This window comes from Exophiala bonariae (genome assembly GCF_035927105.1).
Source record: "Exophiala bonariae strain CCFEE 5792 chromosome Unknown scaffold_8, whole genome shotgun sequence".
Taxonomy (NCBI): domain Eukaryota; kingdom Fungi; phylum Ascomycota; class Eurotiomycetes; order Chaetothyriales; family Herpotrichiellaceae; genus Exophiala; species Exophiala bonariae.
In genome coordinates, this window is record NW_027042483.1 from 336132 (window position 1) to 351524 (window position 15393).

The 15393-nt window shown below is 50.7% G+C and overlaps 5 protein-coding genes across 5 annotated transcripts; 2 read left to right on the plus strand and 3 right to left on the minus strand.

Annotated features, from left to right (window-relative positions):
* Positions 1–587: 587 nt before the first annotated feature.
* LTR84_012562 (uncharacterized protein) lies at positions 588–3195 on the minus strand (the record flags this gene model as incomplete). Its single annotated transcript, XM_064856081.1, has 3 exons — positions 588–2403; positions 2453–2930; positions 2979–3195. The coding sequence occupies 3 exons, from the start codon at positions 3193–3195 to the stop codon at positions 588–590; spliced, it is 2511 nt and encodes an 836-aa protein (XP_064707981.1).
* Positions 3196–6576: 3381 nt separating this feature from the next.
* On the minus strand, positions 6577–7582 carry LTR84_012563 (uncharacterized protein; the record flags this gene model as incomplete). Its single annotated transcript, XM_064856082.1, has 2 exons — positions 6577–7158; positions 7238–7582. The coding sequence occupies 2 exons, from the start codon at positions 7580–7582 to the stop codon at positions 6577–6579; spliced, it is 927 nt and encodes a 308-aa protein (XP_064707982.1).
* A 440-nt stretch (positions 7583–8022) lies between these two features.
* Positions 8023–9623, minus strand: LTR84_012564 (uncharacterized protein; the record flags this gene model as incomplete). The annotated part of the gene is made up of 2 exons (XM_064856083.1): positions 8023–9236; positions 9290–9623. 2 exons carry the CDS (start codon positions 9621–9623, stop codon positions 8023–8025), a joined length of 1548 nt encoding a protein of 515 aa, XP_064707983.1.
* A 928-nt stretch (positions 9624–10551) lies between these two features.
* On the plus strand, positions 10552–11388 carry LTR84_012565 (uncharacterized protein; the record flags this gene model as incomplete). The annotated part of the gene is made up of 1 exon (XM_064856084.1): positions 10552–11388. The coding sequence occupies one exon, from the start codon at positions 10552–10554 to the stop codon at positions 11386–11388; it is 837 nt and encodes a 278-aa protein (XP_064707984.1).
* Positions 11389–13221: 1833 nt separating this feature from the next.
* Positions 13222–14840, plus strand: LTR84_012566 (uncharacterized protein; the record flags this gene model as incomplete). The annotated part of the gene is made up of 2 exons (XM_064856085.1): positions 13222–13558; positions 13609–14840. 2 exons carry the CDS (start codon positions 13222–13224, stop codon positions 14838–14840), a joined length of 1569 nt encoding a protein of 522 aa, XP_064707985.1.
* Between the last annotated feature and the right edge of the window lie 553 nt (positions 14841–15393).

The window sequence follows — 15393 nt, forward strand, 5'->3', positions numbered from 1 at the left end:
CCACAATGCCTGGCCGTGGACGGTGCAAATCAATCAACCACTTCCGTTGGGGAAGCAAGGGCGTCATATGCTCGATTACACTAAGGCGATAATCAGTCTGTTCATTATTATCTTTTGCAGCTGAAGTAACCAAAGCGAGGATAGCTGAAGTACGTGAAAGTTTTTAGTACTCATGAGTTGCAACTCCATCAGTAGGAATACTCTTGAAATTTAGTGTTCGCCGTACTTTGTTTTGGCAGCAGCCGCTGGTCTGAACATCCGAACACTCCTACTCAACTCCCTCTCGCGCAATATTCAGGGGCTTGTCACGTGTTCAGCCTCGTCATCGAGACTGATTTCGAACGGGGCGATCACCAAAGCTGGTTACTAGAATTGCATGTTCAGGGTAACGTTAGGGTGAATTAGCCAGAAGTTGCATTGGCTGCTAATGCAAATACTCAAGTAAGTGAAGGCATCAATGTATATACCATGATATCGGAAATGCGGCCAGAAATGCGGCCGGAATGCAACCCTGCTTCAGCTGCTAAACGCCAGAAGATGCGTTTATGAGTCGTAACATCATCAAGCATGCCTATACCGTTGAGAACTTACAAACCTCTCCACCACGCCGACTGAGAGACACGGAAATGGCCTTTTAGTGGCGTATTAGTACTGGAATCGCCTACCAGCACATCAAAGACATCTCTCTCCATTACCCAAGCATCTCTTCCCTCGTCCCAAAAGCTAGTCGCATACTTCTTGGAGATCACAATCTCGGTTTTGACAGTCTCGCCTGCTTTGACGTAAACTTTTGAAAAACCCTTGAGTTCCTTCTTGGGTCTGTTGAGGCTGGGATTCTGCTGAGCTACATAGGCCTGCACGACCTGAGCACCATCAACCTTCCCAGTATTTGAGACCGATACAGATATTGTGACATCGATACCGTTATCGTCAACATATAGATCAGTCAATTCGAATGTTGTATAGCTCAAGCCATGTCCGAAAGGGAAGGCCACCTCTTTATTGGTCTTTTCGTAGAATCGGTACCCGATGTACACATCCTCGCCATATATCGCACGATTGCGCTCAGATTTGTAATTCAGGAAGGCTGGGTTGTCCTCGTTCTTGACTGGGAAAGTGAGGGGTAACTTTCCGCTTGGATTAGTATCGCCAAAGACAACGTCAGCAATAGCATTGCCAGTCTCATTTCCACCGTACCATGCGTGAACTAATGCAGGCACTCGATTAACCCATGGCAATGAAACGGGCGTTCCAGACTGAATGACGACAGCAGTGTTCGGATTTGCCGCAATAACAGCTTGGATCAATTCATTTGTTCCCGGAGGAAGGTTCATGTCTTCTCTGTCGTGGCCTTCGGTTTCCCACTCTGCGTTCAATCCTGCACAAAGTACGACTTGGTCAACCTCTTGAGCGACCTTCACAGCCCTTTCGATTTCAGTCTGGAGCTCCGCCTTTCTCTCAAGACCTATTCTGAGACCTCCAGAGCCGAAACCAGTGGTGCCTGGGGTGGTGAAGGACATCGTAGGGAAAGTTCCAAACTTGGTCAATATGTTGTAAGTGACTCCCTTTTCAAGTTTGAGGGTACCGATTTCTTCTGCAGTACCGGCGCCGAAGAAGGTATTCCCGGGTCTTTGAGCGGTTTCGTTATCGACAACGACCTCGCCATCGACAAAGATCTTGCCACTGCCAGCACAAGCAAGACTAAACTCGTACTCAGCAGTTTCTTCGGGGGTGAAAGTACCATCCAACTCGAGCCAGTATAGATAGGTCTTAACCAGTGGATGTTTATAGTCGACTAGAAGGATGTCGGACTTGTTCACGAAAACTTCATCTACCGCCTTGCGGCTAGTGACAGATGCGGGCTCGAGGAAAACTTTCATTGTAAGTCCGATTTGGCCGTCGGTTGTCTTTGTGACCCTCGACATTAATGGCACCGACTTCCAACCAGGTGCACCTAATTCGTACTTCGCTTCTGGTACCTTGGAACGAATACCTTCGAGAGGACTGACGGCATAGTATGGCTGGAGCGAGGCAGAACCCCCGCCACAGAATGCAGCATAAGCAGCGTTGGGCCCAATGATGGCGGTCGTTTTCTCTTTCTTGAATGGTAGTACATTGCCCTTATTTTTCAAAAGCACAAGACCGTTGGATGAAAGGGCGCGAAGGGTTGCAGCAGTTTCTGGGCTGTCAATGGTGGTTTCTTCCGCATTTTCAGGTATGCCTAGAGGCTGAACTTTCTTGACTAGCTTCAGGACTTCACGAACTCTTGCATCAACATCTGTTGGGCTGAGCTTCCCGCAACCAAGGGCTTGGTTGATGAGTTTGCCCCGAATGTAGGAAGGTCCAGGCATCTCGAGATCCAGGCCTGCCTTGATGGCTTCGCTGGTAGAATATGTACCAAACCTGTCTCTGGTTAGTGGCTGCAGACTCGTTGGATTTCAATCTTGCGCACCAGTCACTCATGACAAGTCCATCAAAACCCCATTCTTTGCGGAGAATATCTTGAATCAGTCGAGGATTCTCGCTGGCATGAATACCATTGACTTTATTGTATGCGGTCATATAACAGTCTGGTCTTGAATCCTTTTCAGCGATCATGAACGGCATAAGATAGATCTCTCGAAGAGCACGCTCTGTTAGAATACTGTCGACCGATTGCCTTTGATCTTCTTGGTCGTTGCAGACGTAGTGCTTGATAGTAGCGGCAACGCCAGTTGATTGGATCCCGTTGATAGTTGCAGCACTCATGGCTCCAGCAAGATATGGGTCTTCACTGAAACTCTCAAAGCCACGACCACCCAATGGCGATCTCTGCATATTTGTGGTTGGACCAAGGATTACTGAGGCTCCTTTTGCGATGGCCTCGTCACCTTGTAATGTGCCACCTCTCTTGATAAGTGCTGTATCCCAAGTAGCAGCAAGTCCAGTTCCTTTGTATTGTCAGCATTAGTGAGCAGCTCATGTCCGTGTCAACCTACCACATGGTAGACAGGCAGCTGGAACGCCATTGAAGAAACGGGTGCCGCGAACTCCATTTGGTCCATCTGACAGTCGAATAGATGGGACGCCCAGTCGGTGCACTGGAGCTGTGTGCCAGAAGTCGATCCCGGACAGCAGGGCGACCTTCTCAGAAATTTCAAGTTGTGAGAGGACATCTTCAACATCAAAGGATGTCTGAACCGGCATGGAACCCATATTGGGTGAATACAGAGCCGTAGAAATCAAACGATAGGGAGGAAAATCGGGATTAAAGAAAGTCAAAAACGAACGAGGGAAAGGCTGAGAATTAGGCGGGCGTTGACCAGTTTTAAAGAAGCATAGAACAGAAATGAATATAGATCAACCATACATCAAACGAGACCTACCATGGGCTAGAGAGGCGAATCGTTATCCGCCATAAGACAATGGACGATAAGTCTTCGAACTGGTGGTGGAATAACTTCGGCGGCCCACTGTCAGAGGGAAAGTACTCGTACCTGGAAGGGGCAAGAACGATCACGGCTTCTAGGAAAGAACCTTGGAAGTCATGGCATGCATTGACGCCGCTCAAAGGGAAGGAATAACCGTGTTTCGGGGAAAGGCCCCTCCGATTCCAGTGGAACTGCAACCGGGAGAGTGATACTCAGGCTTGAGAGGCACCCCGGGCCAACACCTAATCTTAAGGAAGGCCTTTTCCAAATGCCACTTATGGCTCGCTGTGAGTGTTGAAGTGCCCTGCTTCACGCAGTATAACATGACTATCCATTGGACGCTCTTGGGGCGATTGGCGCTGGAGGCACGCCGAATGAGTTCCATCGCATTGGTATGATTGGGGTGCTAATCCAGATGCTCGTGTGTCGTGTGGTGTGTCACCCGAAGTCGCCAGCAGAAGGAACGGTCAGTTCGGGTACCTCTCAGCGGAAGCACCTCAGCCCGTCCGGCAATACGCTTGGATGATCGGGAAGTCAGTGCAGACTTTACTGTACAGGAAGAATTGCGGGATAGAATGGCAGAGAGAACAGCGTCGAGAGCGAGTGAAGTGGTAAGACGAGTTTAGCCAAAATTGCTCCAAGGGCGGTCCTTCCCCGGTGATTGGTGGACTATGGAGCTAAGGATAAACCTCGGGGCCGCTTACCGAATTAGGGATGGTGGGACCACTTATCGTCTATCAGAGCATCAAGTCTAATCCACCTTTGTCCACAACTTGGAACATGAACACCTCGCACTACAGTCTACAGCCTCCGTCATTCGATAACCTCGTCTTTTCCCCCACATTTCACCACCATTCGTCTTGATCAACCGTCAAGTAAGCATTGATCTTTGTCGATAATCACCCGTACAGAATTTGTTCATGGGTGATGGGCGTGGATTCCTTGCCCCCCCGAGACTTCAAGAAATGCACATCAGCGACTCGGATCTCACATAACCAACAACCCTATCCCCCACATCCATGCTCCATTTCATCTGGGCGTGATTGCAATGCCGAGGTAAGCATCCAACGGTTCACAGAGATTGCTGCCTCATAGACTCTAGCTGCACAACCTGAAGGACGCTACGACTCGGTTCGGCTGTCTGCAATGTGCCTTCCAAGTCGTAGGGGTGTAAACCAGCATCCAATCAGTATAACAGCGGTTTATAATGCAAACTTCCGGTAAATATGGGCGACTGAATGGCTAGAGTCTTGTACCAAGCTCGATGCGACTCCTCCATGGCTGTGCCTCTCTGCACTACATCCTTATCTTTGCGACTTCCTCAGTTTTCCATATCTCCCTTCTTGCCACTATATTCTCGCCAAACTCCCCTCGTTCATTGCAGAGTCATATGACCAGGAATTCTGTCTCGACGTCGTCGTCCGGAGTGTTTTCCTGCACGTTGTTTCGACCTTAGGGACAACAGTCAGTGGTTGAGCGAGCCTCATCATCAACCTAATCTCATCACGAGATGGGATTGTCCTAAAATTATGACACGCCCAATGAAGGCAGAGCGAGCAAGCAAGGAGGGTCGATGCTGAACCTTGACGCTCATCTCATCCTGGTACTCACGCCGGTATCTCGGCTGTAGACGACGAAGGAGCAGTCGCGGGCGGTCCAGTGATGTTTGTATAATTCCTGCAAGGACCGAGCTGCAGTGGGGGCTCTGCATAGTCCAGCTCTAGATGCAATCATCATTGGACAGGATGGAACAAGTGGCCCTGGTCGTCCATCTCGATGCTTCCACGATCCCAGAAGACGATCCCATGACGAAACACCACATTTGGCGTAACTTACAGCATGCTCGCATCAGCAACGGAAGAGGTGTTGCATGAGCACTGCACCTCAGGAAGAGGCACCCGCTTGAAATCCAGAGCCGATCAGGACCTGAACGACTGACGTCCGTGTCGAAACGGGCGTAGAACGGCCTTGCTCCAAAACGGTAAGAAAGGCTGAATTCGATGCCGTCGCCATGACTTGTAACATCTCCACCTCTGCCCGGAGGTAGAACTTTATATCGATAGCCAAGTTCGGTTTTGAATTACATAAGCCCCTCGAAGATTGGAAAGAGGTCCACCAGGTTAGCCCGTTTCAGATTTCACTCAAGATATCCCACCCTTCGGTGCTGGATGGTTCCTTGGGACTCAGTACTTTTTCACCAGAGTGGGTCTTCAGGTTGAAGAAACGATAAGTACCTAGGTATCTAGCTAAGATACACTCCCATATGATATGGTCTATTAATCAATGATGGTGTAGGCAAGTCTGGGCACAGAATCACTCCAACACAAGACTCGTCCTACGAGTACATATAGCCGAGCCTTGTAGTTAGGAAACCACTTTGCTAGACGTTTGCCATGCCTCTCTCTACTCTGATGGTGGAGATGCACGACTGCCACGAGCAAGTCGAGTGATGTCAGTGTCACACAATACGAGCACACAATACGAGCACACAACTTGGGCAGTCGATGTACCTGAAAGACTTCCAACCACGGTTTAAAATTATTTCATGACTTCCACGGCCCATCTCTAATGTGCTTGGGCCACCTAGTGGCACACCTTTCCACTCGTGCTCATCACATCGTCTCTTGCTGGGTGGGAAGGAGGTTCTTTTTCTATCTCAAAGTCCAATCGAGCTCCAAGCAATGAGCTTGTTCAACTCAAGTTCAATGGAGGAGTGTCATTGTCACTGTCACTGCCAAGCCTCGACTTCGATCGATAAGCCTTGATTGACAACAGCCAGGGTCTCGTATCTCACGGCTCCTCGTCGCCTAGGCTATTACAATCGCTCCCATCTCGTGCTGGGAACCCCTCAATAAGCTTCGCTCTGTTCTGTTTCCGCCATACCTCGTCGTCTTCACAAAGCCAATATCTTTAGGAAAAGCGTCTTCCGGAGTCCAGCAGATAGTCATATACGGCGTGAACCCGCGGAGTCACAATGCATGGCTTTTCGCTGCGACCACACCATATAAATGATTGGAGTAGCGGCTGCTTATGTGAAACCGGTACTTCATCAAGGGTTCGGTGCCCACTCCGACAGGGACCTAACCCACCCGAGTAGGTACGCTGAGTTGAGTCTTGTAAAACCCGCTCTTCTCACACACATAACATAATGGAAACCCTGCATTCTTCACAAGACCTTGCCTTGGAGCGTACCACTGCCGCGGGACGAGAAAATACCCATGATGCCAAAGCCGACGTAGAACAAAGCCAGCGGGTAGGCAACTAGACCCCTCATGCCCTTCATACGCCCAACGCTGACGAACATCCCGGAACTGCTGAACGTACACCATCCCACCGCACCAGCAGTTGTGACGTACCCGGCCGCCGTGTCCATCGGCAGCGCCACGCCGAAGAGGGCGGTGAAGACAAGTGGGAGGAAGCAGTAGCCGAGGACGCTCGCGCTGCGGGAGTAGGTCAGCGTGCTTGAGAAATGGCCGCCGGAACGTGAGGTGTCGCCGTGGTGGTCTCGTTGCGCCTGGGCCATCTGGTCTGAATCGTTGGGGTCGGCGGGTGGTGTCATCAGTGCGAACATCCAGTGTAGAGCCATGGAACCGAACAAGGCGATGCCGTAGATGTATCCGTAGAAGAATTTACCCGACAGGGCAAGGAACGTCCCGTAGAGGACGAGGAAAAGTAAACCGCCGTACAGGTCGCTGTCATCCATGATGTGCGGTGAGGGTCGGGTCCAGGGATTGAGGACTGCAATGGTCTGGAGGAGATAATTGTGTCAGTATAGTTCGCTCGGATAGTCTGGGTTCTTCCCCCAGAGCATCAGATAAATTGCCCACCTTGGTCTTGATGTGACCGAAATTCACACCCAGCTCTTCCATCAGTCCAGGCTCACCATCGTAGCCTTCGGTGCCAAACGCGGCGAGCCACCCGGTCCGCAGACCTCCAGACTCACCCATCCGCCCGCTCACTCCCTGCAGGCCTGGCCCGGCGCCAAATGCCGCTGAGGAGCCTGCGCCATATCCAGAGTACGCAGAAGCTGTGTTGCCGGAGTTGTAGCCGCCGTAGGAAGCCTGTGACGGTGTAGTGTGGCCCGACACATTGGAATATGAGGACGGATAGAATTGTAGATTGGATGCAGCTCCCGCGGGAGGTTGTCCATAATTTTGGTTGTAGTAAGACATTCTTCCTTTCTGGTTGTTTGAGGGCCGCCTGGGCCAAGGGACAGAGGTGTGTCCTCTCTAAGGTTTGCGGGGAGAAGTGACGGCGCGGGCGTTGGGATCGAGAGCAAGTATCGAAGTGGTGAGTCTGTAGTTGACCTGAGTGAATGAAGGATCGCAAAGTTCAGTGATCTTGGGTCAAAGGGTGGCAAGAAGGCTGCTTTTCACGATCGTGGTGGTGGCTGTAATATTTGGTAGTAGGGAAATTCGTGGAGGTTGCGGTGTTGGTGACAGTTCGACTCCCAAAAAAAGAGGATCGCTTTCCACCACACAAATTTGGCCAGCTGGCTTTATGTCAGAGTGACTACGATTTGCCCACCACCAGCACAAACGGAGATGGCCATGTCAACAATAGAGTTACGGGTTTGATAATATGTACATTTGGGAATCTTTGTTGTTCGTAATTACAGAAAATTGATGCCTATGCCGAAAGACACACCTTTCCTGGCTTCTTCATGCTTCCGTACCACAAGCGGCAGAGAGAAATTGAGCTCAAATCTTGCCACCGGATGTGCATATACAAGGCCCACTCCAGCAGACATACTGGGAAGGCCATTTCCAAGTTCGGTTATTGCGTTTGATACTCCTTGTTTGACCTCATCACTCGAGAGCCCGCCTTCCTTCTGAGAATTGTTGATGGCAAGTAGCCGGCCCCCGTTCACGAACGCCTGGAAACGGAGTGGCTTGTCCTTGCCCACTCTGGGAAGAGGAATGAGCAGATTCGCACTGCCGGCCGCATAGACATCTCCTCCAACAGCGTCCTGCCCATCATGAGGTCCTAACCCGGACAGTCTGAATCCACGAACATCTGTTGGCCCCCCAAGCTGAAAGCGGTCGTTGATGCGCGACAACTCAGGGTCCGCATTGGATCCCAGTGCGAGAGGATATAATATACCGGCACGAACACCTGTTGTGAAGCTAATTCCACTGTCGCCTTTGACGAACGGGATGGGGATGGGCAGGGCAGTCTGCGTTTCCGCCTCTGTTTTGAAAAATGCGACATCCCCACGCAAAGGTCCCCAGCCTGCCAACTCTGATGCTGTTTTGGCGTAGTAGCCCCGAGTGGGTAACAGAGGGTTGTCTCTTCGATCGCTCGTCCACGTATGAGAAATGCTACTTTTGACTGAATCTCCTGCTTCGCTCTTCACCGTTGGGGATGCATTCTGTGCAAGACCAGTGACCTGTCGCCAAAAGCCATTGTATCCCACCTCATGGAGAGAACCACCTGCTGTGAGCCACCGTAGTTTGGTCCAACCACCCTTTAGAATCTCCTCGTGGCTGGCAAAGAATTTTTGAGTTGCACTTTGCACACCTCCGATCTGAAAACGGAAGTCTGGGTCGCTGAGAACTGGTGTGTCCAGTGTTGCTGAATATGATGACCTTGTCCGGGTGCCTACTGATGCATTGACATCGAGAGTTTCCGCGCCGCCTAATACATTCCTCCACTGTACATTGGCGTACGCAGATCCTTCAGCGTTGCCTAGATCGGTGCCGGTCTTTGCAAATATCCGGCTCCGTTCCTTGACTGAGTAGTATACGGCCACATCTGTGGGAGTTGTGGAGGGATCCGTTTGGGATGGTTTGTCGAAGAAGACTGAGATGGGTTCGTGATAGATTCCTGGCAAGGAGTCAGCAAAAAATGACATGAAAACCGCACGACGCCAAACATACCGAATTTCCTGAGCTTGTTCGCCGTCCTGGAAATCTCACGAATAAGTTCGGACTGGGTGTATGGGCGATCGCGATTGGCACTTAATAAAGGATTAATCAGGCGGTTGAGGAAGGATCGGCGAGTGTTTGGGGCACCGAGGACGGTGACAGAAGATACGGTGGTAGGTAGGGTAGAGTTCTGATCTATCAGCTCCGAAAGCCTTAATTGACTGAGTTGGAAGGTCTTGTGCCTTTGATCATTGAGCAATTGCTGGCGCCGTTCAAGCTCCTTGGGATCGGCCTTTTTAAGAAGGTTGAAGATGGTGTCCTCGGAGGCGGGGTCCGAGGTGGCCATTTGGCCTAGTGAGGTTCAGTGAGAGGTCCTGGTCGGAAAGGGTGGAGGACGAAGCTCTAGATACGGCGACGATGAGCTTTCAAAAAAGCGAGTGATGCTCAGTTGGTTGGCTCGCTTCTTGTGGAGTTCAACCTTGGTGAAGGAAGTCTACCAACTAGTATGTATTCAGAATAAGGATGATGCCGCCCTATGAGAATTTCCACACTCGTCCACCGTTCATGCCATAGCATGTAAAGTGCGGCAATTGCAGCACTTCTGGGAGACAAGTGCATTTCTGTGCGTCTCTGTTCATTAAACCTGCTTGCTAGACTTTTGAGCGAGGAATCCTGGCGCTGAGATGCGCGAGAGTCAGATTAGCGGTTGGATATTCTGTGAATACTCGGTGTGCATGGTACATTCCTGAGCTTCCAAAAAAGATGTGTTGTTTACCATACATCATATGTACCTGATGCCTTCAAAGAGTGTAGACTAGCATCCATTCCCTACGATAGGAGGGCAAGGAGCGTGTTATAGTCGCAGTAGGTCCCTGGCTAGGCTAAAGGCGGCTCCTAAAGTCCACCACCGCTGCTGCTTTACAGCCCTTGTCGGCACCTGGAACTCCGAGTCAATGTCACTGGCCTCTCCAAGTCCTCCTCAGCGCAACGGCCGGAATCATTGTTCGTCACCTCAGACTTTCAGGCATCACCCACCTTTAATCACTCTGGACTCCCAAACACAACGGATAAAAGACACATTATCCATATCTCTAGTCTACCTTGTTCATCTTCTCTTATTATTCCTTCATTAAAGGTTGATTGATCTTGTCTTCATATATCCTCGACTCCTGTCATCGTTGATTCACTTCTTCTACAGCCAACAATTTCCAACTCATCACCATCAACCGCTGCAGGCAGCACCTCGAAATAGACACGGCCTTTCCAGTGCGACCATGGCGACCAAAGCAGCATACAAGCGTCTGACTCGCGAATACCAAAATATCCAGTCCAGTCCCGTGCCATACATTGTTGCCCATCCATCAGAATCCAACATCTTGGAATGGCATTACATTCTAACCGGCGCACCCAACACTCCTTATGAAAATGGCCAATATCATGGCTCCCTCGTCTTCCCACCCGATTACCCTTTTGCGCCGCCCGCTATTCGAATGCATACTCCGAGCGGTCGATTTCAACCTTCAACTCGATTGTGCTTGAGTATCAGCGACTTCCATCCCAAATCATTCAATCCTGCGTGGTCCGTATCTACAATTCTGATTGGACTCATGTCCTTCATGAACAGCGAAGAGATGACTGCAGGCAGCGTGGGTGGAACTCCAGCAGAGCGGAAATGGCACGCCGCAAGATCAAGATGGTGGAACTCTACGGGTGGTGGGTCTGCATCGAAGCCTGTACCTGGAGTGCAGGCAACATCCAAGGGCCTGGGAAACATCAAAGCAGGAGATGGAGGTTTCAAGTTCAAATCAGAATTTCCAGATGAAGATCAGGAGAACTGGACATGGATCACTCAACACCGGATCGATCCCAAGACTGGGAAAATGCTGGCCGACCCGGAGGGCGAAGAAGTGCAATGTTCTCCCGAAACCGCGGCACTACGACGAATACTAGGAGGCAGTGGCGCAGGAGTGGGCGCTGTCGTCCATGGGGGTCAGGCTGCTCGTGATGCTGGCCACGGCTGGTTATCAACCAGAAAAGTCTGGATGGCGTTTGGAGGGGTTTTCCTCTACTTCGTGATTGCCAGGATTTTCAGCGAGGCGCAGGGATTATGATTCAGGTTGTACAATGTGCATTCGTTGTTCATGATCAATTGATTAACCGAGGCTCCTGTATGGAGGGAGGGAAAGGACACCGATCTCAACATTTTTCAGATATTCAAGCGTGGCGTCAAGGCCTGGATTCGCGGGGAGACTCCCGGAGTATGAATGTTTTCCCACGGTGGTAGACTCCTCGATTAGCGTCGCCCGGAGTGGCTCTGGGAGTGCCGAGAAGTCCGTCAAAGGCCGGTCCAACTCTCGCTGAACACGAGCTTCGACCCCACACTAGCAGGCCGGAAAAACTGACCGGCAGCAGAGGGAGGCTCGTACGGCATAAGATATGCAGCCGTCTGAGGCCGAGGGACTGAGAGCCGAGAACGCTCCAGTCAGAACTCAAGGAAGGGATATTATTGAATAGCTCGCTCCCGGGCATGAGCAAAGACTACCTACGCAGGTGGTGTAGCCTATAGGTACCAGGACCCTCCGCGTATCTGCTGCAAGCCCTGACTCTCCTAAATTGAGATGCTGCCTCGGAGGTTAGTCACCCGATCTGACATGAATTAGCGGTAGCCCGTGCGATCCAGAGTTCATCAGCATCCAGTAGAAATGGCATTGCTGAATGCTGACAGGTATGATGGACCAGTATCAGACGATTCAGTGATGGATCTGCGAGAGGAGAAATGTGTGATCAAGTAATGGGCATGGCCTTTACGAGCTGAGGGCATCGGGCACCTACCTAAGTACCTATAGTAAATGAACCACTGCCTGGTTAGTCACATCTTTGTAATGACGATCGTCAAGCAAGCGACTCGTTGAAGATCCACGAGATGCCAATCTCAATCAGCCAAGAGATACGGATACCTAGGTCGGTACCTAGGTCGCCAGAGGTAGCCAGAGCCAGGTCTACATATGCACACCGGCCACTGAAGGGAATCCAGAAGGGCGACATGACGGGAATCGAGAGCTTGCAGCGAGTCAATTCCGATGATTTAGACTTTGAAGCCTGGCCCATGAATGCATCAACCATGCCTGCACCGCCCGGAACGTCCAAGTGAAAGCCGCACCCAGAGCCAAACGAGTCAACCCCCTCCACCGGGCACCTGGGGGCACTCCCCCTCCCAGTCTCCTTCCAAGCCTAGCGAAGCATAGGAACATGGGTGCTTACGCTAGTGAGCCACCAAGCTAGCCTCAATCGTGACCGGCTCCTCATGATTGCAGATTTCCTTTAACTGTTTTCTCTGGCAGCGTCCATCAACATGTGGGTGGTATCCAAGATGATGAAGCTCACACACTGACGTTCATAAACCATCTCCATCCTCATCGCTTCCAGCTTGTCACAGCCACTCAACCAGCCAATTTTCATGTCAAGGCAGTCTGGTCCAAGTCTCGCTTCGTGTTCCCAACAACTTTGAACTTCGCTTTGGCAAGGCGCTCTTTCCGTTCTCCCTTCTGATCCCCACCAAGTAGCAGGAGCAACGTTATTCTGGGCTCTTTCTCTTGATGCCTGGACGATGGATTGGAAAGAAAAATCATGCGGCCTCGTTCCCCGTGTTCTGGTGCGATTACTTCTTGCACTACTCTACACTTGGTCCTGTGATCCAAAATCAACAGGGCCTTTGTCAATCCCTCCCTTTCTTCATGCTTCCACCCCGTCTTGGCCCCATCATGATTGATCTAAAACGCCACTAACATCCTCTGTCATGTTATATAGACACGGTCAATTCGACTCCCACTCCCGCTTCATCGAGTGTCAATTTCACCTTCGTAAATCAAGCCGACGATATTGCTTCCCTGTCTCACAGGAAAATCAGCGATGCCAATCAACGACATGCCATCCGCTCTCATGTTATGCAACGTGTGCGGCAGGAGGAGTTGGCCTTGGGAAAGAAAAGGCCAACGGGACGCGACCACCCCAAACGCGCTTCTCGAGTTCCCACCCGAAGCACCTCCAGCGACTCCGACTCTTCGGCCTTGAGTGATCCCAGCTCTACCGAGTCGCAATCAAGCTCCAGCAACCAGTTTTCAAGCGTTTTCGAACCTTCCCAGCCATCGCCTCCCTCTACCTGGCATCTGCAGAAGAAGCTACCTTTCAATATTGCGCCTGCTGTCCATGAGTTTGACCCTTTTGGATCGCTCCCGGCCGCTGGTTTCCCCCAGAAAGGTGTCGAAAGTCTGCTACGCCATTGTAAGTCACACGTCTTTGAGGGAAACTTCGATTGTTGATCGTGAGCCCAGGTTTCGATGTACTGCTGCCCATGACCTTCGTGATGGAGAAGTTTTCCTCTAGCGAGCGGACTGCTCGACAAGGTATGGTTCTGCGACAGAAAGTGGCAAGTCCTGCTGTATTTCTCGGCTTCATGGGTACAGTCGCTGCTCACCGAGCCATTCTTCGAGGGTCACATGGAGACCTGACGCCATCTGAGATAGACCACGATGATCTCATCACAGATCCCGAGTACAAGCAAGTCAAGTTCCACACCCTCGTTGCGGTCAGGAAGCTGATCGAGGCAAATAAGACGCCTGATCAGTCTTTGGTCGATGCTTGCTACGGACTGGTGTCTGTAGCTACTATCGTTGGCAATATTGCTGAGGCCAAGGTTCATCTCCAAGGAATCAAGAAAATCATGTCCATGGCCAACATTTCTGAAGAGTCTGTCCAGTGGCTCCCAATCACCAACGTCAAACTGGCCACCGCGATGTTATCTTTACCGTTACTACCTATCCCATGGGAGCGACACCCGATTCCAGAAGAGGTCCTGCTAGTCGTCTCACCACCACCAGAGGTGGACCAAAGCCGCCTGGGGTCAAGCTTTACCCAGATTCCAGGTTTGAGCGACCGCCTCCGAGAACTCTTCTCTTTACAACGAGATCTTTGTAACATATGTGACTTCAATGCAAGGTACCCCGGCACTCTTCCACCTGCTGGTCATTTCGTGTTGAATCGAAAGGGTACAGAACTCGAATATGACTTGGTTGCATATCCATACGAAATAGAGGTCTTTGAACGAGACAAGACCAATGAGCCAGTGCTACCTGCGCTCGAAGGCATGATTCGACTTGCAGGATTGGGTCTTTTGACTACTGCACCGCATAGCATTCTTCCATCATCGGGGTCTGGGCGAGCCATCACTCATCACCAGAAGCGCGCTTTCCAGAAATGGGCGAAATCAAGCCGCAGAGGCTGTAGTCGTATGGAGCTTCAGGTCATACTCTGGGCATTGTTCATCTTCACGGAATGTGCAGGCAATTCACCCGAGGCCGAATTCTTCATCCGCCACATGGCAGAGCTGGTTCGTGAATTGTTTCTGATCAGATGGGAAGAGGTAGAGCTCATGATCTACGGGCTGTTCTATATTCCAGGTCTCCAAGCGAAGAAGTGGAGAGAAATTTACAATGCAGCTATGAGCGTCCCGTGGCGGGATTGGGCATCGCATGATATTGCCGCCGCCAATATCGCCATCCGATGACCACAACACACCATATGCACCAAAGGAACGCACCAAAAAATCCGGCCATAATCGGGAATGACTCCCCAGGAACATATGGCATCTCGAGCAATTGATTGTGACATGCAAACAGGTCATCGACCAAGGCACAACCATTAACTAAGGGGAAATCAACACATTGCCAAGCATTGCGACGCCATATCTAATCCTCCAAAGACTGATCTGGGCACTATAGCTTGCTCGACTAATTATCAGGGAATTGCCATGTGAAACAATCCTAGCACACACAGCAACCTGTACAGACGACACGAAATTTTTGGACCATGCTCGATATAAACACACTCAATTTCCTTCGGGAACATCCAAAGTAAGAGCGACTTTGAGATAACCATTTATCATATGATATCATGCACCATCTGCTGTGTTTGAAAGCAGAGGAAGTTTGGTTGAAGAGAAGGGATTAATCAATTACATTGATGAAAAGATCATGGTCACATCATGCTCCATGCATCTCACTAATACTAACCAACCGGCTCGCCGCTCATACATATATACAGCCACGGCCCCAACCCGT